General features: G+C 41.9%; 1 protein-coding gene across 3 annotated transcripts in view; it reads right to left on the reverse strand.

The window, feature by feature from the left end:
* Positions 1–335: 335 nt before the first annotated feature.
* The window catches only part of ACSL1 (acyl-CoA synthetase long chain family member 1), a 92,066-nt gene continuing 68,601 nt past the window's right edge, over positions 336–23,800 (reverse strand). For all 3 annotated transcript variants that reach the window (XM_077279590.1, XM_077279589.1, XM_077279591.1), the window contains exons 12-21: positions 19,547–19,681; positions 19,330–19,464; positions 17,794–17,889; positions 16,666–16,738; positions 15,807–15,895; positions 15,610–15,726; positions 9,167–9,310; positions 8,993–9,094; positions 8,410–8,481; positions 336–1,838 (exon numbers count right to left, since the gene is read on the reverse strand). In XM_077279590.1, coding sequence (XP_077135705.1) covers positions 1,698–1,838; positions 8,410–8,481; positions 8,993–9,094; positions 9,167–9,310; positions 15,610–15,726; positions 15,807–15,895; positions 16,666–16,738; positions 17,794–17,889; positions 19,330–19,464; positions 19,547–19,681 — 1,104 coding nt within the window. In that variant the 3' untranslated portion in view covers positions 336–1,697. The remainder of the gene's footprint in view (positions 1,839–8,409; positions 8,482–8,992; positions 9,095–9,166; positions 9,311–15,609; positions 15,727–15,806; positions 15,896–16,665; positions 16,739–17,793; positions 17,890–19,329; positions 19,465–19,546; positions 19,682–23,800) is intronic.

Consider the following 23,800-nt stretch of genomic DNA (forward strand, 5'->3'; position numbering starts at 1 on the left):
GAGTACTCAAATCACAGCCACGTACCTCTGTTGTGACCTATTGCAATCCAATATTCCTAATCCTGCTTTCAGCCAACATCTCCCACTGGGGAGAAAATTTTTTTTAGAGCCTCGTAAGTTGGACATAACATTACAATTTGCCCAAACCATCTGTGACCGCTTTTTAATGCGAACGCGGACAAAGAAACAAAGTTGTTCGCATTCTTCTATGAAATATTTTGTGATGAAACCAGATCTCATCACACCACCATGTTATAGCAGCAGTCTTCTAGAGAAGGAATGGGTAGAATATTGAAATTCATGCGGTAGATGAAAAAAAAAAAAAAGATCAGTCAGAATGTCATATTATTGTTTATTTTGGTTTCCTTCATTTTTGGAAGGGACTGTAAAGGGAACTGGGACAAACATTTTTTGGTTCTTACAAGATCAAAAACCGTTAAGATAACAATTAAATTCAGTTTTAACAAGTCACAAATCATTTGGATAAAAACTATCTTTCATTATGCAGCTATAAACGATCTCCGCCTAGAATGCAGTGCTTTAAATCACAGGTCTTTACATAAATCATAGGTCTTTACATAGTGCAAACCATTGTGCTTGTTATGTACAACTCCCTTGTGCCTTGTATTTAACAAAACAGAAAAAATATATATTTTACACTGACACCTAAAAAGCCTTAAAATGTGTGGTTCTGACAATATTCTTGTATCACTCCCGAAAAGTAGACATTTCTGTAAAGCAAACCGGTCATTGAAAATGCAGTCTAACCTGCGGGCAGCATGAACTAGAGCAGAAGTGGAGCAGGTTGATCTAAGTAGCTTGAGTATAACTTGTCTTATTCATTTAAATCCCTGCCCACTCTGGGCTTTTCCGCCAAGTGGACAGTGCTACTCAGTGATTGACCGATCGATGTCTGCACACACCGAATAGGACCACCCACAAGACTGAAAAGTCCAGAATGTGCATGGACTGAAATGACTATAATACAAGTTATACTGACGTCACCAACACCACTATATAAATCTATTCCTTTACCACGTGCTGTAATAAGCTGCCTGCAGATCGGACCGTTTTTCAGGTCACAGGTTCCCTTTAACGTAGTAAAATTAGATAATCTTCCCAGACAGAGATAATTGCACTTTTTTCTTGGTTGCCAGTCCTATGAAAATTAAACTGTATCCCAGGCCTCTAGCAGCTTTTGGACATTGACAAACACTCCTTTAGAAAAGGGGGAGCAGTTTCTTTAAGAGGTGTTTTACGCGCCATGCACTACCAAATCTCATTTACATGTAGAAAATTGTGAACATATTACTGGTCACCACTTCAGAATACTTCTTACACATCCCATAACACGTCAGAACGAGAAATCTTCTGTGCATTGTGTTTTAGATAGGTTAGAAAAATTATATGATTTGGCAAGCAAAAAGTTGGAGTTTTGGAACAGAAGTGTAAAAAGTCTTGTACACAAACCCAAGTGACAGGGCGAAAAATCCAATTCAAGGCAGAAGTTCCAGAGATTGACATTTGCTGTAAGAATGTCCAATTTTTTCCAAATATAAGGCCTAGTTTTAGGATTTTAGATCGCAGTACAAAAGACAATACAGGGGACCCGTAAGGCATTGTAGAGAGGTCTTCCTTGTTATTCCTATGACCATTGTTTTCTTAGTGGTTGCATACAGATGACTATGAACATGGACTCATACTTTATTATTAGCATAAAGTTCTTCAATTTGGGCATGGAAGTATTTCCTTAGCTCTGGCCTCTTTGCTTTCAAGGTGGGAGTCAGTAGGCCGTTTTGGATAGAAAACATTTCTGGATGCAGAACAATGTCTTTTACCTAGAAATAACAAAAAACAAACAAACTTAGAAACCCAAACAGAACTACACAAAAGACTGAGCAAATAATGAAGCAAAATTCTTAATGCTATTTTCACAGTTTACCATTTTGTCTCAGTATTCTGAATACTGGATTCTGGCTAGTCTATTTTGTTTCCCCATTTGTTCTGCTTTTTTTTCTTTTTTTAGTAAAAGGATTTTTTTTATTTGACAATCACATTGTTTAAATCAGGTTATGGTGGGATGGCTTTTATGCTTTGATTATAAAAAAAAAAAAAAAAAAACAGTACCCATATGTTATTTATATGTACTGTTGCTTTTATTTATTTATTTATTTATTTATTTATTTATAGCAGGGTATTTGTCAATTTGTTTCGGTTTTGGTTTTTGTCAGTTTAATGGCCAATGTGAACATGCTCCTATATTTTGCATGCATACCAACTTATACTCCCGTTAATTCTTTTCGGTTAAGTTTCAGGTTTCTGCACTTAGTACAGGTAAGGATGTGGCCTCCCTTCCTTTAAGCAGGACAGTGCCTTTAAATAGCTTTCCGTTTGCTGGGTCCAATCGGGTCCTAGTACTGCTCTGCCCTTATTCACACAGGATGTCACTAAGAAACATGGTAAAGTTTTAATACTAGTGGTTAGGACCACCCTGATTGTGGTATACCTTGACACTGGTGGGATACTTTTTACAGGAATGGGAATATACAGTGTAGTCATGGGTTCTGGGAAAAAACAAAAACAAACTACTACCGGTAAGTGACCTTGGCATTTTCCCTTCACCCATGAAAGCACACCTAAGGGTACCGTCACACAGTACCATTTTAATCGCTACGACGGCACGATCCGTGACGTCGCAGCGATCGTATGAATATCGCTCCAGCGTCGTAGACTGCGGTCACACAGTGCAATCACGGCGCTGGAGCGATGCCGAAGTCCCCGGTAACCAGGGTAAACATCGGGTAACTAAGCGCAGGGCCACGCTTAGTAACCCGATGTTTACCCTGGTTACCAGCGTAAACGTAAAAAAAACAAACCGTACATACGAATTCCGGTGTCTGTCCCCGGCGTTCTGCTTCTCTCCACTGTGTAAGCGCCATAGCCGGAAAGCACAGCGGTGACGTCAGACGTTACCGCTGTGCTCGCTTTCTGGCTGGCCGGCGCTCACAGTGCAGAGAAGCTGAGACGCCGGAGGACAGACACCGGAATGTGAGTATGTACTGTTTGTTTTTTTTACGTTTACGCTGGTAACCAGGGTAAACATCGGGTTACTAAGCGCGGCCCTGCGCTTAGTTACCCGATGTTTACCCTGGTTACAAGCGAACACATCGCTGGATCGCTGTCACACACAACGATCCAGCGATGTCAGCGGGTGATCAAGCGACGAAAGAAAGTTCCATACGATCTGCTACGACGTACGATTCTCAGCAGGATCCCTGATCGCTGCTGCTTGTCAGACACTGCGATATCGTAACGATATCGCTAGAACGTCACGAATCGTACCGTCGTAGCGATCAAAATGTGACTGTGACGGTACCCTTAGAGAATTATAGACAAGCTTATCACCTTAGGGAGGGACCGCCACTTGCAGCACCCTTCTGCCAAAGGTTAGGTCAGCAGAGGAGGATAGATCTAGTCTGTACTGCTTAAGAATGTAGAAGGTCAGGACCACGTTGCAGCCTTACAAATCTAGTCAATAGATACCTCCGCCTTTTCTGCACAGGAGGCTGCGATGGCTCTGGTGGAATGAGCTTTAATGCTCTCTCATTAGCAGAGTAAGCTTAACCAATAGCCTCCCTGATCCAACGTGCCATTGCACTTTTTAATACCTTCCACCATTTCCTGTTGCCCTGAAAAGCTACAAACAGGGATTGGCGCCTTCTCCACTGAGTGGTTACAGATATATTCCATCAAAGCTCTTCTGACATCAAGACTGACAGTTTTCCTCTCCGGGGTCACTATGGTTATTACAAAAAGCAGGTAGGATGATTTCCTTATTTCTATGGAACCTCATTGCTACCTTGGAAATATTGGCCAGGTCTGGCCTTAACACAATTCTATCCTCGTACACCCGAGTATATGGATGGTTTATTGGAAGGGCTAGAATATCATTAACCCTACATACTGAGGTCAGAGCTACCAATATTATAGTCTTCAGAGTCAGGAATTAAACCGATGATTCTTGCAACGGTTCAAATGGACTTTTGATTAATGTCTCCAGCGCTTGGCTTAGGTCCCATTGGAGAACTTTAGGAATTGGGACTGGTCTAGATCTGTCAGAGGATTTTATAGGGGTGCTTTAAGGTCTGTGGAGGACTCTGACAATTTTAATTTTCAGGCCTGTCCTTTCCAAAATCCAATTGCTGTAAGACAGGTTATCCTAGGCCTGGATGAAGAGGGAAAGCCTCCCACTCTTCCCCCCCACCACCTGAGGATTGGCATCATTGGGAAGATTTTTTGCTCCTTGAAAAGGGACCACCGAACATAAATCCAGGATTTTCTCTGTTGCTATCTTACAATTTCCTTTTTTCTCCTGGAGGACGTGTGTGTGTGTGTGTGTGTGTGTGTGTGTGTGTGTGTGTGTGTGTGTGTGTGTGTGTGTGTGTGTGTGTGTGTGTGTGTGTATATATATATATATATATATATATATCTATATCACACATACACACACTCTCTCCTCTAACAAAAAAAAAAAAAAAAAAAAAAAAAAAAAAAAAAAAGGACCCCCTCTTTGGATTTGAAGCAAACAAAAAAAGAAAAAAAAGTGAAAGTCCTTTTTATCTCCAGTTATTACGAATATGGCATACATTTTTTTGCCAAATAAAAATTGCCTGTCGCAAGGAATAGAGCAGAATTTATTTTTTGACTGGAAGTCCCCTGGGCAGCCTTTAAGCCATAAGGCCCACCTAGCCGCATTTGACAAGCCTACAGACCTTGCCGCTAGCCGGGCAGAATCTGCTGATTCATCTGCTAAAAATGCTGCCCTTCCTTGCATTCACGGCAGGTTAGCCAGAATTCTATCCCTCAGGGGGGTTTAGCCTTTATATCTTCCAATTGCTGCAGCCAAATTATTAGGGAACGAGCAGTACAGGTCCTCGCAATTGCTGGTTTCAACCCCCCCCCACTGCAGCTTCCCACATGTGCCTCAAGTAACCTTCTGCCTTTCTGTCCGGAGGATCTCTTAGAATACTAGTATCCTCAAAGGGAAGGGCTTCTCTTATGCTACTTTCACACTAGCTTTGTTTGGCCTCCGTCGCAATGCGTCGTTTTGGAGAAAAAAACGCATCCTGCAAAAGTGCTTGCAGGATGCATTTTTTCTCCATAGACTTGCATTAGCGACGCATTGCGACGGATTGCCACACGTCGCATCAGTCGTGCGACGGATGCGTCGTGTTTTGGCGGACCGTCGGCACAAAAAAACGCTACATGTAACGTTTTTGTGCGACGTGTCCACCATTTCCGACCGCGCATGCGCGGCCGGAACTCCGCCCCCTCCTCCCCGCACCTCACAATGGGGTAGTGGATGCGTTGAAAAACAGCATCCGCTGCCCCCGTTGTGCGGCGTTTCCAACGGTAGCGTCGTTGCGTCAGCAAGTCGCATTGCGATGCGCAGTGCACGACGCTAGTGTGAAAGTAGCCTTATAGGGCTTCTCTTATTCTGGGGACTTTGTTGCACAACTCTCCTTCTCCTCAAAAGGAGATCTCCTCTGAGCATGAGGGTAGGGTTCTGTTTTTTCTGGCTTCTTGCATTCCTTGTTAAAAAGTGTTTGTATTCAGCTATTAGGAAAGGTACATTTCTTGCTCCAAACATTACATCCTCTAGGGATTTGGCAATCTTTAACCCCTTTCTGCCAGCTGTCTGAATAGTACGTCAGCTGGTAGTATCCCCCGCTTAGCTGTTGCGGCTTTGAGGTGGGCTCACCACCAGAGCCCACCTCAGACATTTGCCAGCAATGGGCATGAGCGGAATCGCGATGCGCCCGCACCCATTAACTAGTTAAATGCCACTGTCAAACTTTGACAGCGGCATTTAACAAGCGCTGCCGGCCACAAGTACGTGCACCGCTGACCCCCGTCACATGATCGGGGGTAATCGGTGCGTTGCCATCACAACCAGAGATCTCCTCGAGACCTCTATGGTTGTTGATGGCAGATTGCTATGAGCGGCACCCTGTGTTCGACACTCATAGCAATGCTGTAATTCTGCTGCATAGAGGTGATCTGTGCTTCACCTCTATGTAGCAGAGGCACTCAAGTAGTGCATGCTTCCAGCCTCCCGTGGAGGCTATTGAAGCATGCCAAAATTGGAGGGGGGGGGGGGAGTGTTTTAAAAAAACAGAATCGCCGGATCAATAAAAAAAATAAAATAAATAAATGACCTGATTGCTAAACGGCGTAGCGAGAAAAAAAATCAAAACGCCAAAATTAAGTTTTTTTGGTCGCTGCGACATTGCATTAAAATGCAATAACGGGCAATCAAAAGAACATATCCGCACAAACGTGGTATAATTAAAAACGACAGCTCAGCGTGCAAAAAAATAAGTCCTCACCCGACCCCAGATCATGAAAAACGGAGACACAACGGGTTTCGGAAAATTGCGCAATTATTTTTTTTTAGCAAACTTTGGAATTTTGTTTTACCACTTAGATAAAAGAGAACCTAGACGTGTTTGTTGTCTATGAACTCGTAATGACCTGGAGAATCATAATGGCAGGTCAGTTGTAGCATTTACTGATCCTAGCAAAAAAGCCAAACAAAAAACAAGTGTGGGACTGCACTTTTTTGCCATTTCATAGCACTTGACATTTTTTTTCCCGTTACACGACATGGTAGAACCAATGGTGTTGTTCAAAAGTACAACTCGTCCCGCAAAAAATAAGCCTTCACACGGCCACAATTAAAAAAAAAAAAAAAAAAAAAAAAAAAGTTATGGCTCACGAGATTAAGGGAACGAAAAACAAACGAAAAAAGCTCTGGGGGTGAAGGGGTTAAGGCCCATCATTGCCCTAACGGCTTAAACAAATTTGTGTGGATCTCCTATCAGAAAACAGGTTCTTCCTTTTAGGTCACTTTCTGAAGACGAGGAAGATCCATATTCATATTTCCCTTCTAAAACTTGTAAAATATCAGACTCCGAGGAAACGTCCTTTCTATAAATAGATATTTAAGGGCACCTTCCACCTCCGCTCTGATTTGAGGGAAAGTCAGAGGCTTCCTCACCAATAGGTTTCTGTATTCAGGCCCTCTATCCCTCTGTTATTTCTTTTCATGCTGGCATCTTTAGGCCTTCCCAGATTTAGAGGCTGTTCGGGGAGACAAATTATCCTCTTTGGACAACGAGGAGTGCAGAGTAACTCAGCTCCTCTGACTGGGTCGGCTGCCCCCACTGGGTGCACGCTGTTGAGGCTGCTGCTGAGCCTCTCACAGAACGGTGTGGCTGGAGACATGCTGAGCAACCATCACCGCCGCCCGTACACGTGAGCTCGCACTTGACGGCGCTTCCAGGACCAGTATACCGGCATTGCAGAAGTCGGGACGGGCCTGGGCAAGCGCTTTCTTGCTTCCTTTAACCGCCCTGCTTCTTGATGGGAACCTAATGCTGGGCAGGAAACCAACTGATGCAGGGGAGAAGTGCCACCCTTTTATTTCACTAGGTTTCGTGTGCTTGGTGGGCAGATCCCTCTCACGTGTGCCGTGATGGGTGAAGGAAAAAATAAAATAGATGTTCTGTCAAATTGTGCAATTTTTACACTTGGCCACTACTTTAAGTATTAGGGTATGCTCATACTGGCGTATAACACGGCCGAGTGTTAGCCAATGTTTTATGGGGCAGTGCAAATCGGTGATTATTTTCTCATGCCGACTTGGCATGAGAAGACAATTACAGCATGCTGTGAGTGGCTCCAATAATCAGATGGCACTCACCCATTCAAGACTATGGGTTCATGTGAAACTTCAGACTGCTCTCAGATGTCATCAGAGTGCAGTCTGATGTTAAGAGACAAAGAAAATGGAGAAATTACATTCTCCCATCTTCGCACCAGTGAGGCGAGTCTCACGCGAGAGAATCAGATGATACTCAACACACTAACAGTTTGAGCCGAGTGTCATTTGCAATGATATTGAAGTCACTAGGGTCAGAGCCACTCTATTGCTGCATATGTTCATGTGACTGCTGAAAAGAACAGAACTATGAGTCAAATATTAGGCTTTGTGGCTGGTGTGAAGAATGCAGTGAGGTCTTTTGTGTTTAAATAGAGGATTATATTAAAACTGTTACATTTTACCATTTATTGGGAAAAATACACGATGTAAATAAACCCAATATATTGGCAATAATGATATTTATGTAAATGATGTAGTGTTGCTCAGCCACACGCTGCTGTTTCCATAGCTTTACCCCCCGTGGTCAGAGTCTGGATGGAAATATAACAGTCTCAACCATGAAAAGCTGCCATTTCCCCATCTCGCCCCAAGTTTTAATAGTGTCTTGTCAGGGTAGGGTCAGAGTCAGTCTACTGCTGCTAATGTACATGTGGACCACCGGAGGTGACCCCAGCAACACTTACTTGTTCAAAAGTTTTCAAACCAGCTTCTTTTCCCAGTCTCAGTAAATCTTCCAGAACGACATTTTTAAAGTCCTGTGAATTAAGAAATGTACAAGTACATATTCTGAAGTTATCTGGTTAGGGCAATGATGTTAGGAATTTCAAGGGCTCTTTATATAGTTATTCAATAAAATACATTATATATCCAATCTGTAAGGAGTGTTCATGCTATATCAACATTCTGCTCTGGACAATTCTTTTTTTTCCGGAAGGGAATGCTAAAATAAACTGACCACTTCTAAGGATAGTTACTACATGAGGGATGCCTTTAAACACAAAATACTTTAAAATGAAGAAAACCCCATGAAGAAAAAAAAAAAAAAACTCGTAGGCCATCTCTAGTATTCTAGATAATTCCCATCGACTTGAATGCAGTCCCGGTTCAATCAATTCCCTAGAAATGATCTATAATACCAGAGATGGCCTGGGATACGATTTTTTTTCCTTTTTTTTTTTTTGCAGGGCAGAGAAGTCTAGGTAATGAAGCACACATTTACACATTTTTTCCGTATAAAGCCTTTAAGGAAGTGAGTACACCACTTACCTTATTCTTGCATAGATCCTCATATGGACCTTCAAATTTTTTCTTTTTTGCCCAGTTGAGTACATTATCCGGATCCGGAATCACAATGGCCACAAGGAAAGCCTGGAGAGGAGAGGAGTAATAAAATACACAGTTTCCACCCCACAACACCTTATGCTGATAAGTTCTAGTTACCTGTAAACTCTCTCCATAAACAAAGATCTGCACCACAGCTTCACTCCTCGTGTAGATATTCTCTATTTTTTCTGGAGCAATATATTCACCTTGGGCCAATTTAAATATATGTTTTTTCCGGTCTATGATCTTTAGCGTACCATTCTAAAAAAAAAGGGGAAATATAAAAAAAAATTAAGTTTAGATTGGAATAAATGATGATTAAATCTACTCAAAAACAATGTTGAAAGGTCCTTTTTCATTGAGTATTTATTTTAAACTGTACTTAGCAGTATAAAAAAAAGGCAGCTTATAACTTGGTCTCTACTGCATTGTAGAGAGATATGGGATTTCAATGCTTATATTGAAAGTTTAATTTCAATCAATGGGGCGTTAATAGATTCTTCTCTGGATCACAGTTTTCTAATTAAAGCAGCACTCCAGCATTTTTTTTTTCAGCCTCTAGCGCTAGAGTGGCACTTCTAATTTCCTGCCCTCGGTCTTATACTCACCTTCTGGCATCACTTTTTTCAGCGCTGAGCCATCTTGAGACCTCAGCTTCTGACTGGCTGGAAGTTACAAACTCTCAATGTAAGGCCGGGGACACACTTAACGTATAAAAAAACGGTCCGTTTTTCACGGCCGAGAATCGCACAAATGTTTCAAAAACAGTGATCCGTGTGCAGTGCGAGGATGCGATTTCCTCGCATCAAATGATCCGTGTGACATCCGTATGGCATCTGTATGCTGAGATTTTCTCACAAGCTTGCAAAACCGACATCTAATGGATTTATGTGCTCAAATGTTCGGGAAAACACATATTATATATAATTATATATATATATATATATATATATATATATATATATATATATATATATATATATATATATATATATATATATATATATATATATATATATATATATATATTTATATTTCATTCAGCGCGATATCTGTGAAAAGCCGGTAATTCAATTGCCGGCTTTGCATTTCTCCTGCCTAAACCCGACAGGATATGAGACATGGTTTTCATACAGTAAACCATCTCATATCCCCCTTTTTTTTGCATATTCCACACTACTAATGTTAGTAGTGTGTATGTGCAAAATTTCAGCGCTGTAGCTGCTAAAATAAAGGGTTAAATGGCGGAAAAAATTGGTGTGGGCTCCCGCGCAATTTTCTCCGCCAGAATGGTAAAGCCAGTGACTGACGGCAGATATTAATAGCCAGGAGAGGGTCCATGGTTATTGGCCCCCCCGTGGCTAAAAACATCTGCCCCCAGCCACCCCAGAAAAGGCACATCTGGAAGATGCGCCTATTCTGGCACTTGGCCACTCTCTTCCCACTCCCTGTAGCGGTGGGATATGGGGTAATGAAGGGTTAATGCCACCTTGCTATTGTAAGGTGACATTAAGCCAGATTAATAATGGAGAAGCGTCAATGATGACACCTAGCCATTATTAATCCAATTGTTTGAAAGGGTTAAAACACACACACACACATTATTAAAAATTATTTTAATGAAAGAAACACACAGGTTGTTTTAGTATTTTATTGTTCTCTCAATCCAGCTGCAGACCCTCGCTTGGCAAAATAATAAACGCACAAGATACATACCTTCTGCTGACCCGTCACATCCCATGAGGTAATCCATCTGAAAGGGTTAAAATTATTTACAAGCAGAAGCCCTGCAAAAGCAGCTATGCTCGTGCTTGTAATTCCCCGGCGAATGAAGGAAATGTAGGTCATTGACCTACATTTCCTTCAGTAGCGGTGATGCGCCCCTGCTGGATGTTCTCATGAACTGCAGCCTGGGAACTTTTTCCCACGCTCCAGGTCATATGAGGACATCCACCAGGGGGCGCATCACCGCGACTGAAGGAAATGTAGGTCAATGACCTACATTTCCTTCATTCGCCGGGGAATTACAAGCACGAGCATAGCGGCTTTTGCAGGGCTCCTGCTTGTAAATAATTTTAACCCCTTCAGATGGATTACCTCGTGGGATGTGACGGGTCAGCAGAAGGTATGTATCTTGTGCGTTTATTATTTTGCCAAGCGAGGGTCTGCAGCTGGATTGAGAGAACAATAAAATACTAAAACAACAAAACAACCTGTGTGTTTCTTTCATTAAAATAATTTTTAATAATGTGTGTGTTTTTTAACCCTTTCAGACAATTGGATTAATAATGGATAGGTGTCATCATTGACGCCTCTCCATTATTAATCTGGCTTAATGTCACCTTACAATAGCAAGGTGGCATTAACCCTTCATTACCCCATATCCCACCGCTACAGGGAGTGGGAAGAGAGTGGCCAAGTGCCAGAATAGGCGCATCTTCCAGATGTGCCTTTTCTGGGGTGGCTGGGGGCAGATGTTTTTAGCCACGGGAGGGCCAATAACCATGGACCCTCTCCTGGCTATATCTGCCCTCAGTCACTGGCTTTACCATTCTGGCGGAGAAAATTGCGCGGGAGCCCACGCCAATTTTTTCCGCCATTCAACCCTTTATTTTAGCAGCTACAGCGCTGAAATTTTGCACATACACACTACTAACATTAGTAGTGTGGAATATGCAAAAAAAAAAAAAGGGGGATATGAGATGGTTTACTGTATGTAAACCATGTCTCATATCCTGTCGGGTTTGTGAAGGAGAAATGCAAAGCCGGCAATTGAATTACCGGCTTTTCTATAGAACACCGCTGCGTATTTCTCGCAATGCACACGCATGGTCCGTGTGTAATCCATTTTTTCTTGCACCCATAGACTTGCATTGGCGAGTCTCGGCCGAGATATGCTGACAATCGCAGCCTGATGAGAGTTCCCTCAGATCCGAAATACGGTGGAGAAAATATCGGATGATGGGAGCTGCACCATAGATTAACATTGGGCCGAGTGCTATGCGATTTTTTATCGCATAGCACTCGTCCGTATTACGGTCTAGTGTGACCCCGGCCTAAGCAGGGCTGTGGAGTAAGGCAAGCCAAACCTCCGACTTCTCAATTTCCATGACACAGACTCCACCAAAATGGGCTCCGACTCCAGAGCCTTGAATGCAAGTCTATGAGAGCTAGAATGAGGGTCTCAGACTTAAGTTGGACCTCCAGCTTGCTCTGTGAAATACTGAAGTGATCTGGCATTTCACAAACTGCTGGAGACCAATGGTGATAAAAAGTGAAGATGGTGGCAGGTGAGTATAAGTAGGGTCAGGGACCTCAGATTATTAGCGCCACTCCAGTGGTAAGCTTACCAAAAAAAAAACCTCTAGAATGCTGATTTAAGTACAGCTACAAAAAATAAACATAGTAACATGGTAATATAGTTAGTAAGGCCGAAAAAAGACATTTGTCCATCCAGTTCAGCCTATATTCCTATATTCCATCATAATAAATCCCCAGATCTACATCCTTCTACAGAACCTAATAATTGTATGATACAATATTGTTCTGCTCCAGGAAGACATCCAGGCCTCTCTTGAACCCCTCGACTGAGTTCGCCATCACCACCTCCTCAGGCAAGCAATTCCAGATTCTCACTGCCCTAACAGTAAAGAATCCTCTTCTATGTTGGTGGAAAAACCTTCTCTCCTCCAGACGCAAAGAATGCCCCCTTGTGCCCGTCACCTTCCTTGGTATAAACAGATCCTCAGCGAGATATTTGTATTGTCCCCTTATATACTTATACATGGTTATTAGATCGCCCCTCAGTCGTCTTTTTTCTAGACTAAATAATCCTAATTTCGCTAATCTATCTGGGTATTGTAGTTCTCCCATCCCCTTTATTAACTTTGTTGCCCTCCTTTGTACTCTCTCTAGTTCCATTATATCCTTCCTGAGCACTGGTGCCCAAAACTGGACACAGTACTCCATGTGCGGTCTAACTAGGGATTTGTACAGAGGCAGTATAATGCTCTCATCATGTGTATCCAGACCTCTTTTAATGCACCCCATGATCCTGTTTGCCTTGGCAGCTGCTGCCTGGCACTGGCTGCTCCAGGTAAGTTTATCATTAACTAGGATCCCCAAGTCCTTCTCCCTGTCAGATTTACCCAGTGGTTTCCCGTTCAGTGTGTAATGGTGATATTGATTCCTTCTTCCCATGTGTATAACCTTACATTTATCATTTATAATAAAGTTATGTCATCACGGTTATCCCAACTGGATGGTCCCTTCTAAGAAGCATGTTGCCTGACAAACAGCCAATTACTGTTGGGTCTAAACACTGCACCAACCAATCCTCCTCAATCAGCTGATATTCCCATGGATAGAACCGGTTGGTAGCCACTACTACTGATGACATGGCGTCCATCAAAAAATATTTTCCATAATTAAAAGGGAACCTGTCAGCAGAATTGTGCACAGTAACCTACAGAGTGTCAGGTCGGCGCAGTTATACTGATTAAAATGATACTTACTTTTTTTTTTTTTATCAGATAAATTTTTATTAATAAAAAAATTTAAATAACAGACAATCTCAATATTGCCAAACTTACAGGGTCACAAATTTCAACATAAACCTTCCGTTCCCTCCACTCCTATTACATATATGGACAGCAACTGAGTAATAATACAGCCTTCAGTCAGGATCATCTTCTCTCCACCCATGGTGTCCACAATGTCTCAAATGTTTTTTCCCCCCTTTTCTTTTAACAAATACTCTTCTCTATGTTCACAATAGAATCAGATTGTCTAAGAAATTCTCTCAGTGTTGGCGGTTCATCATTTATCCAGTACCTGGCGATTAGTTTCCACGCAATATATAGTAATCTAGCTATTGCCACCTTATATTTATTATGTACCCGAATCTCCTCCACAGGAACCCTCTCAATCCTACAGCTATACGCTCCCTCAATGGCATTAACCACTGTTATCCAATATGGGTCAGCCTTTGAGACTGCCATAGGATATGGAGGATCCCTGCCCCTTCAGCCTGGCAATGAGGACACTCACAAGTCTGTCTCAGACCCACTCTATACAGCCATTCTGGAGTCCTATATACTCTATGAAGTACACATATGTTCGAGAGTCTTTAATGGGATAATGATTTAAGAAGGTATACAGTAAATCCTTATAAAGGACTGACACCACTCCTTTTGTTCCCCACTTTGTGCAAACATAGTCCACCAGTATATCTTTATGGATCTCCAAACTAAAAGTCTTGCTTACATATGCAGGTCTAAGCTGTCCATACTGGAACCTACAGACCTCCGGTAGCCCATAGTCTTCCTGTAACTTTTCAAAAGACAGTAGTCCCTGGCTGTCCTGTACCTAAACCACGTATTGTATTCCCAGCCTCTTCCAATTTTTAAATTCCCCCATTTTATCAAACTCCAGCAATGTTTCATTTTGCCATATTGGGGAAAAATTTGTCAAATTCTCCAATCCCCTAGTCTTTATTGCCCCCCAAACTTAATGTATCAGCGCTAACATGGGGTATCACAATCGCAACCTCCTAAAACTACTTGCCTCCAGCCCCTGAACCAATGGGTCCATCCCAAGCACCTGAACCAACATCATTTGTGCCGAAACCATGCCAGCTACTTCCCCTCCACCCCCTCATCTGTTGGCCCTGAGCAGCTAAATAGTAGATCCAAGGGATCCTAGGTGACTGTCTGGACTCCCAATAATATTTGGGCATACTCATGAGGCAGCAGATGGTGTCTTTGGGGGAACCTCCTCCCAGACCTGGACCAGAGCATTAGTGAACTCCTGGACAGTCTGGTGTCAGAAGCACTGATACATAATGTCAAAGAGGTTCTCAAATGGATGTAGGTCTTGAGAATGTGAGAGCCAGTCAGTGGCCTCAATGCCTTTGTCATCCAGGAACTGCCTACACACTTCAACCACATGAGGCAGAACAATGTTCTGCACCAGAAAGGACCCAGGGCCAAATACACCACTGAAAGGTCTGACGAAAGGAGAAAATCAGTCAAACAGCAATCAGAAGTTTATATCATTTAAGGATTTGTCTCCCCAGACCATACCTGACCCACTACCAAACTGGTCATGCTGGATGATGCTGCAGAATAAGGTTCACCTTGGCTCCTCAAGGTTCTTTCATGACAGACACATTTATGAACCTACTCATCTGAGAGTATCTGGTGGCAATGATGCGCGTATTCTCTGGTGAAAACCAACTATCCTGCATAGTGCTGGCCTGAGATCACCTGTCCCACTACAGAACAGCCCTCAATGGAGTCAGTTTCTGACATTGGTTAGAAACATGCACACCAGTAGCCCAACGCAGGTCATTTTGTAAGGCTGTTGGTACTTATCCTGTTCCTCCATGTACATGTAACGGTTCTGTGTTTGAGCTGATGTCCTACAGCCCCCATCTGGCTTAAGAAGCTGGACAAATTGATACCCTGCATATTTGATTTGGGATTTCTATTGTCATGTGCAAGAGATCCTTTATTTTTTTTTCCTGGAGTGCAGTAAATGTATATATGCATTTTACTTACAGGCAACCATTTCCCAACATCCCCTGTATGCAGCCAGCCGTCCTTGTCCAAAGCTTCAGCAGTTTTCTCATCATCCTTTAAGTAGCCTTGGAAAACATTTGACCCTTTCACACAAACCTATTGAATTAAATTTGTTGCAAAAGTTAGAGACAGTTATTGATGATACTTTAATGATTAACATTGTGCTCTGAACTTACCTCACCCTCTCCCTTCACTGCAAAATAGTTCATTTCATCCACGTCTACTAACTTTACAAAGTTGCAGGGCATCGGTGCGCCAACGTGACCTGGATGGAGATAGACTTTATGAGTTTGTATCTCCCATACCCATGCCAACCTTGCCTAAAGCCTAAAATGCTTTCCCATTGTAAATTGAACATTAAGTGGTGATCGCATCAAATACTGGCTAGAAGATTCAGATGATGCAGGTCTCTGATATATTACCTTTAAAATTCCCTGCAGAATATTTTTGGTTACTGTCTACACAGATGCCTGCGATGTAGACTCAAAACAAATCACGAGCGACCCTGCTAGTACAAAGAAATGCAATAGTTTCTTAATTCACAGACTGCAGACTTATTGATCTGGACCAGACAACCCCTTATAAAAGCAAAAAAGACAGATTTTATTCTTAATATAATATAAATTATATCTATTTATATATCTCACATGAGAAGATAACATATATTGCAAAGTAATCAGGGAAATCTGCTTCTAGCTCCCCCCTCCTCTACGTAGAATCTTATCAGTATCCACTGTCCTCTCCTATCTCAGTGATGTAACAATCTGTCTTCGCTGAATACTGATTTCACCTTAAAATTGAGAATTAAAAGTGAATGATCAGTCCAGAAGGATAAAGAAGATTGCACTGATAAAAATAACCAACTTTGTAATATCTTCTGTGCGCTATTGATTTATGATATAGATAGATATAGATAATTAAGAAAAACCGCTACTCATCAAATTCATTTACGTTTTAGTAGTTAAAGGGTTATTTAGGACTAGCAAATGATGTACAGACATTTACGATAATTGAAAATACAGAAGTATGGCCTACCTGCTGTCCAGTCACCAGGAATAGTCAGTGAACATCCAGCAGTGCATTCAGTCTGTCCATAACCCTCATAGAACTGATAAGAGACAGCACCAAAGATTGGTCATGTAAAGTACAATGTGGAATAGGGCGTTTATATGGGGAATATATAGTTACAGAAGGCAATGCTACCAGAAACAGGCAGAAATCCAAACTCTATATTGATATCAGACCCCGTGCTTGCATATCCCCACCCAATACAGGGGTGAAATACACCCTTCACCAGTTTTCCATACAAAGTGGCCCCGGGCTACCTTCTACTGCAGAGGTGTCAAACTGCATTCCTCGAGGGCCGCCAACAGGTCATGTTTTCAGGATTTCCTTGTATTGCACAGGTGATAATTTAATCACCTGCACAGAATGATTCCAGCACCTTCTGGAATGCTAAGGAAATCCTGAAAACATGACCTGTTGGCGGCCCTCGAGGAATGTAGTTTGACACCTCTGTTCTACTGCAATGACCTGTCCAGCTAGGTGGCACCAGGGGTACAGCGGACACTGTGCCCCTTTATTCTCAGGATTGGTCAGACCACCAGTGATCATTAGTGCTGAGCGATTTACCATTACTTACTATGATAGGAATATCACTTTAAATCTAAAACTACAGAAGTACTCCAATTATTCAATACTTAAAAACAGAATTATCCAGAAAAAAAGAAGGGGTTTGCTTTTTCCCAGAAACAGAACACCACTTTGACGAGACTAGGTTGTTACACCAAAGTAGTAATAAAATGCAGCCCATGGACATATGTAAAGTTATCTATGCAAAGTAACAGCCATAATCCTTGAAAACAGATTTAAGGGATTACAGAATAGTTTATTATAACACTCAAGACCACATAACTTTTATTATCAAATGGCCTAAGATACAAAACTAAGCAAAAAATAAAAATTACATACAGTATATATGTGCATGTATATGTGTGTGACTATAATATATATATATATATATATATATATATATATATATATATATATATATATATATATATATATATATATATATATATATATATATACACATACATACATACACACACATATATACATACCACTTGTTAGTTAGCAGTAGTACAGTATTTATGTACCCACCTGACAGCCAAGAGCCGCTCTCAAGAAGGTAAGCACAGTGGGAGACACTGGAGCTGCACCAGTAATCATCAGCCGTACTCTTCCCCCAAGGCTGTCCTAGAAATTAGGGGAAAACATGGTGAGAGTCATTACCATCGCATCCAATTCATTATTCTGTTTGTGCCTTTCTTGAAGTGTTTGTGCAAAAAAAAAAAAGGGCTCAATAAATGCATCATCTGAAAACCTTAAAATCTCTAAACCCTGTCCACAAAAGAAAAAAAAAAAAAAAGTTGCATAAACTTCTACTCCAGTTTCCCCCCCCCCCCCTCCCACATCTGGTGTGGTTTTATGGACATCTTTTAAGTTGCATGCTCTACAACATTTTGAAAAAGATGGACGTTATTCAAAAAGTTGCAAAAATGGTTAAAAAAATATAAGGACAGGGAAAGGGAGATTTTTTTTTCTTTTTTAAAGTCTGTTTATTAAATGCATAGTAGTACATACAGGCAATGATATCCAACAAATACCATGAATTTAACAGGGAGATAATTTTTTGACTTTGCACTAAAGTAATGAATCACCTGCACAATTTTTATGAATTTGGTGCAATAAAATAAATAAATGCCAACAAATAACGCAAGTCAAAAAATAAAAATGATGAAGCAGCTCCTTTAAGTGGCCTAGGAATTTTGGAGCCAAAGATGAAGGCATACAGCGACTCTCTACATGCTGTAGCAGTAATTCTGCTTACACTGCCGCACACATTCCTGTGGGTAACGCTCACCTTTACTGAGAGCCAAGTACTACACTATACACGAAAAGAAGCCCAAAGCGCAAAAATTCATGATGGACGACAGCACGTAAAAAAAAAAAAAAAAAAAAAAAAAAGAAAAAAAGTGAACCCACCAGAAGAATAGGAGTAATCTAATCACCACATAATCTGACTGTTTTTTACCTTACTCACCCTTCCTTCTTTATTCTGCAAATCCAACTATTTTATGCATTTGATTACTGACACCATTTGCTACATGATTATCTGGTGGAGCTTTTATCACTACAGCATAAAGCAGATGAATGGAGTTGTGACTAATAAGAGTTGCAAAAGTCTAAACCAGTTGGATTTGTCCCCATTTGACTTGCATCACGCTCTGCTGTGGCAGCGGCATAGAACTAGATTTACCGGTGCGACTTGTGTCATGACCTAAATTGCGGTGTAGCAATCAGATCAGTTTTCGATTCACGGTGATGTCGCTGGATCTTCGTTCAGGTGGGAGGCTCCCTGCTGAGCATTGATCGCTTACTACACAGTTCAGCCTAAGCTCTTGCTTATGTGAGAGCCTCTTTTCTGGCATAAACACACAGGATAATCTTACTTTTAAGTCCTCCCTGCAGCAGATATCCATATACGAGCAGGTGCATTAAGAACAATAATATAGCCTCACCCTTCTGTAAATACGACCTGGAGTGATCTGCTCATCACATAGCACAATATTCCCGTCCAGATCTCAGACGGCGCGTACAGCCATGACGCCATACTATTAGTGTAGTGTCTCCTACCTGAACTTTTTGAAATATGAGTTTGTCCCAAACACTGTCCTTTCGGATAATTCCGCTCCGGAGTTCTGCCTCTTTTCTTTTAGAAGCAAAGTCCAACAGCCAGCGTTTTAAAGTAGTATTCGCTTGTCCGAAAATCTGAAGGTTAGAAGAAAAAGTAATGTCAGAGCCAAGTGGAGAACAAAAACACAACATGTGTTGTGTGTATTACATTAGTTACCCGGTCAAACATCCTGTTCAGCAAACGGGGAACGACTGGGAAAATAGTGGGCTGCAGAACTTTCAAGTCATCCATCAGTAACCGGATGTCTCCTTGGAAGAAGCCTATTCTTGCTCCGTGACAAAGTACTACACACTGAAAATACAAGATCTGAGCGTTAGATGGTTCAAATATTGCAAACCAGTGTTACACCTTTTGGTATGACATTAGGAGACAAGAATTGGGCCATTTCTAGAAAAAACAAACAACCCCTTTTTTCTATTCCGGATTAATCCCTTTCACTTAAATCACCTACACAAATGCCTTTAGGGATAGGGAGAACCAGTTGGCTACTTTGGAGGGATGGTGGGTTATCGTGAAAGACTGACAATTTTGGTTCTCTCAAGTTTTTTTTTTTTTTTAGCGCTAAACACTTCTATAGTCTAGCAGAGGGATAAAACAACAACCTGAGCTGGCACTCTTCTCTGCTCCAGCAGCTCAGCCAATGTAGACTGCATGATCCGCTGAGCTCCGCGACTGGCTGCAGTGGACATGTACACTGTAGTGGTGACATCACCGCTGCAGTCAGTCAGACCAGAAGAGCAGTTGGGAGGCTAGCCAAAAAAAAAATAAAGAAATCAACCAATGTTAAAAAAGTAAAGCCAGAAAATGCCTTTTAACATGTAGAAGGCTGTGGGAGCAAAGTGAAGAGTTACTAAGACATACATGTGTTAATACTTAAATGGTAATTTGATTAATTAGCTTTTTTGCTTCCATTGATTAGAAAAAACAACATGTATCTTATCTAGCTTCAATCTTTGGAGTGTAGATTATACTTATTTTATGCTCTGTACAGGATTACTGGGGTAGCCATCTTTGGGGGGGGGGGGTTGTTTTTTTGTTTGTTTTTTTTAAGCAGCAACCACATGAACCTTAGAAAATCAGCTTCATACCAAAATTTTCTTGTCCTGCCATGTAGTCTGTAGTGATTGTGTCAGTAAGTATTGTGAACCCTCTGACCATCACCCATTGTGAAGGACATCACCATATGGCATTTTAACCCCTTCACAACCTTTGACGTGCATTTACATCTAAAGCAGTGTTCCCTGCCTTAGACAGGGGCTTGCACGCCAAGCCTGCATCTTTTCCGGCAACAAGCTTTCACACAGCTATGTGGACTGAAAGTTTTTTTGTTTTTTTATTATAGTTATGACTCTTAGAAAGGGAGGAAAAAAAATGAAAAAAGAAAAAACCACCTGGGAGTGAAAGGGTTAAAAATAGGTGTTACTCATCATTGTAGGCCTCCTGCCTGTGATTATAAGGAAAAGTGATCTTTACAAAACACAGAGGAGCCATTTATCAAAGCTGGCATTTTTCATGCCAGGCTAAACAAGAGGTAATCATCATAAAGACCTATTGTTTGGACCAGGTTTGTGTGTCACATGTATTTTTTTAAAAATAAAAAAAAGTGGCAAGGTTTTTTGTTCACATTATTAAAAAATACAAGAAATCAGTCTAACGAGCTCCACATTACTAATTTAGATTTCTATTTATTCTTTAGAGCGATTAACCCCCTCCTCCCAAAAACAAACACATTTTTTTCAATAATTACCAGAACTTTACTACTTTTCATTTCGGGAAATACCGCATTTACACATGGGGTCAGATAGCCACAATGGTGAAAATCTTCTGTATTGCATTGTCCAATGTTTGGAAAAGGTTATTATGGGGGGGGGGGGGCAAGGTGCAGAAAGCAGGGTCAGAGGCAACATCTAGGGTAAATGGTGCACCCATGATATCAGCTGTGTATGAAAGGCCAAAGTCACACTACTGCATAACTGACAGGTGCAGTGCGATAATTCACCACATAGCACTTGGCACAGTGTTACGATTATTTCCTCATGGAGATTCGGCATGAGAGCCATCACAGCATGCTGCGATTTGCAGAGAAACTCGGGTTACTCACACCCATACAATTTTATGGGTGCGTGTGAAACATCACACTACACTCAGATGTCACCCGAGTGCAGTGCGATTCCCACCAACATCGGCAGCAGAGACGGAGAGATAACAGTCTCCATCTCCTCCACAGCTGTGCTCCGATCCAGTCATGCGAGAGGATCGGAGCACAGAGCCCCAACACTCAGCTCACGGTCGCAGCAGAGCCAGAGCCAAGTGTCAGTAGCATATCACACCTGATTCTCACATGGGATACTATATGCTGGTGTGACACCGGCCTTCCTGCAATCCCATCTCTCAGATACACAAACTCCTTGACCTTGGTTTCCTTCTATCTCCTCCTTAAGGCCCCGTCACACACAGCGACGCTGCAGCGATACAGACAACGATGCTGATCGCTGCAGCGTCGCTGTTTTGTCGCTGTGTGGTCGCTGGGGAGCTGTCACACAGACAGCTCTCTCCAGCGACCAACGATCAGGGGAACGACTTCGGCATCGTTGAAACTGTCTTCAACGATGCCGAAGTCCCCCTGCAGCACCCGGGTAACCAGGGTAAACATCGGGTTACAAAGCGCAGGGCCGCGCTTAGTAACCCGATGTTTACCCTGGTTACCAGCGTAAAAGTAAAAAAAAACAAACACTACATACTCACCATCTGATGCCCGTCAGGTCCCTTGCCGTCTGCTTCCTGCTCTGACTGAGATCCGGCCGTACAGTGAGAGCAGAGCGCAGCGGTGACGTCACTGCTGTGCTGTACTTTCACTTTGCGGCGCTCAGTCAGAGCAGGAAGCAGACGGCAAGGGACCTGACGGACATCAGATGGTGAGTATGCACTGTTTGGTTTTTTTACATTTACGCTGGTAACCAGGGTAAACATCGGGTTGGTGTACCACACGGCCAATCCCTGATTGAAGGCTCGCTGTTTCATTAGGTATTGCACCTGTGCATTTGCTATTTTATTTTTATTTGGGTCCGCTGCACCCTGCTTGTGCTTTTGTATTAAGGCCTATTCAGACAGGTAAGCATCTCTGCCTGTTTTTGGTGTGTAAACATCGGGTTACTAAGCGTGGCCCTGCACTTAGTAACCCGATGTTTACCCTGGTTACCAGTGAAGACATCGCTGGATCGGTGTCACACACACCGATTCAGCGATGTCAGCGGGACCTCAGCGATCAAAAAACGGCCCAGGCCATTCCGACACGACCAGCGATCTCGCAGCAGGGGCCTGGTCGCTGGTACGTGTCACACATAGCGAGATCGCTACTGAGGTCGCTGTTGCGTCACAAAACTTGTGACTCAGCAGCGATCTCGCTATGTGAGACGGGGCCTTTACTCTGCCTCTGAAGACAGATCTGTCAAAAAAAAAAAAAAAAAAGAAGAGGGGGGTGGAGAATGAGGGGAAAAGCAGGTGGGAAGGTGTATTTAAATTTAAATTATTGGCCCCTATATGATGCACCGAGCGCCTGGACTTGGTTTGAACAGTCATCCTGTGCTGAGAGTTTTACATTGGCTGCTGGGGCTTTTTTTTTTTTCTTCTTAGACCCCTACTTCTTTTAAAGAAGAGTTAATAGGATTTTTCATATCAGTAGAGGTTGACCTGCAGTAACAGGAAACACCTCTATATACAGATGACACGGGATCCACTAATCACAATAGGGAAGTCACAGACAACTCCTCCCACAGTGACCTCTGCACACGCTCATTTGACACTCAAACACAAAATATAGGGTCAAATTCTTACCATTGTGGCTATGTACAAGTGTTATTTCCTGAAACAAAGAGGAAGCGTCTAAAAAAGTCCCAATGGCCAGTCAGAAAAATTGCAAGATTTGGGTTTTAATTTTAAAAACAAATTGTGCCAAGATAAAATTATTTTTTAAACATTTTTGGCAGAAGTACAAAAACCTGATTAATAGGTAATTTTCTGATGTTCACGTCCCTGTAATGAAGGGACAGCTAGAGTCAGTAGACAAATTCATCAAGAGTCTCAGCTGCCATGCACGAAGCAAGAAACCTATTTCAGTCCTCAGTTTTGTAGCGTACGTTATTTTCTTGCCATGGTGCTTTTTGTTTTTTTAAAGTTGGCAGGAGTAAAAACATTAAGTAGTGAGTTTTTGGGGGCAAAATAAATACAAAATAAGTTACATAAATATTTTGCAATATTTCACGTAGTTTTGCAGAGGAATTATGGCAAAAAAAAAAAAAAACTTGATGAATTGAGGTCAAAGTATCAAATTCTAATTCGTGTGAAAACTGCAAGATATCGATCAAAGACAGGTTGTTAGCAAATTTGTAGGGTCATGGAGCTGCCTACTTT

This window comes from Ranitomeya variabilis, chromosome 1, assembly GCF_051348905.1.
Source record: "Ranitomeya variabilis isolate aRanVar5 chromosome 1, aRanVar5.hap1, whole genome shotgun sequence".
Classification (NCBI taxonomy): domain Eukaryota; kingdom Metazoa; phylum Chordata; class Amphibia; order Anura; family Dendrobatidae; genus Ranitomeya; species Ranitomeya variabilis.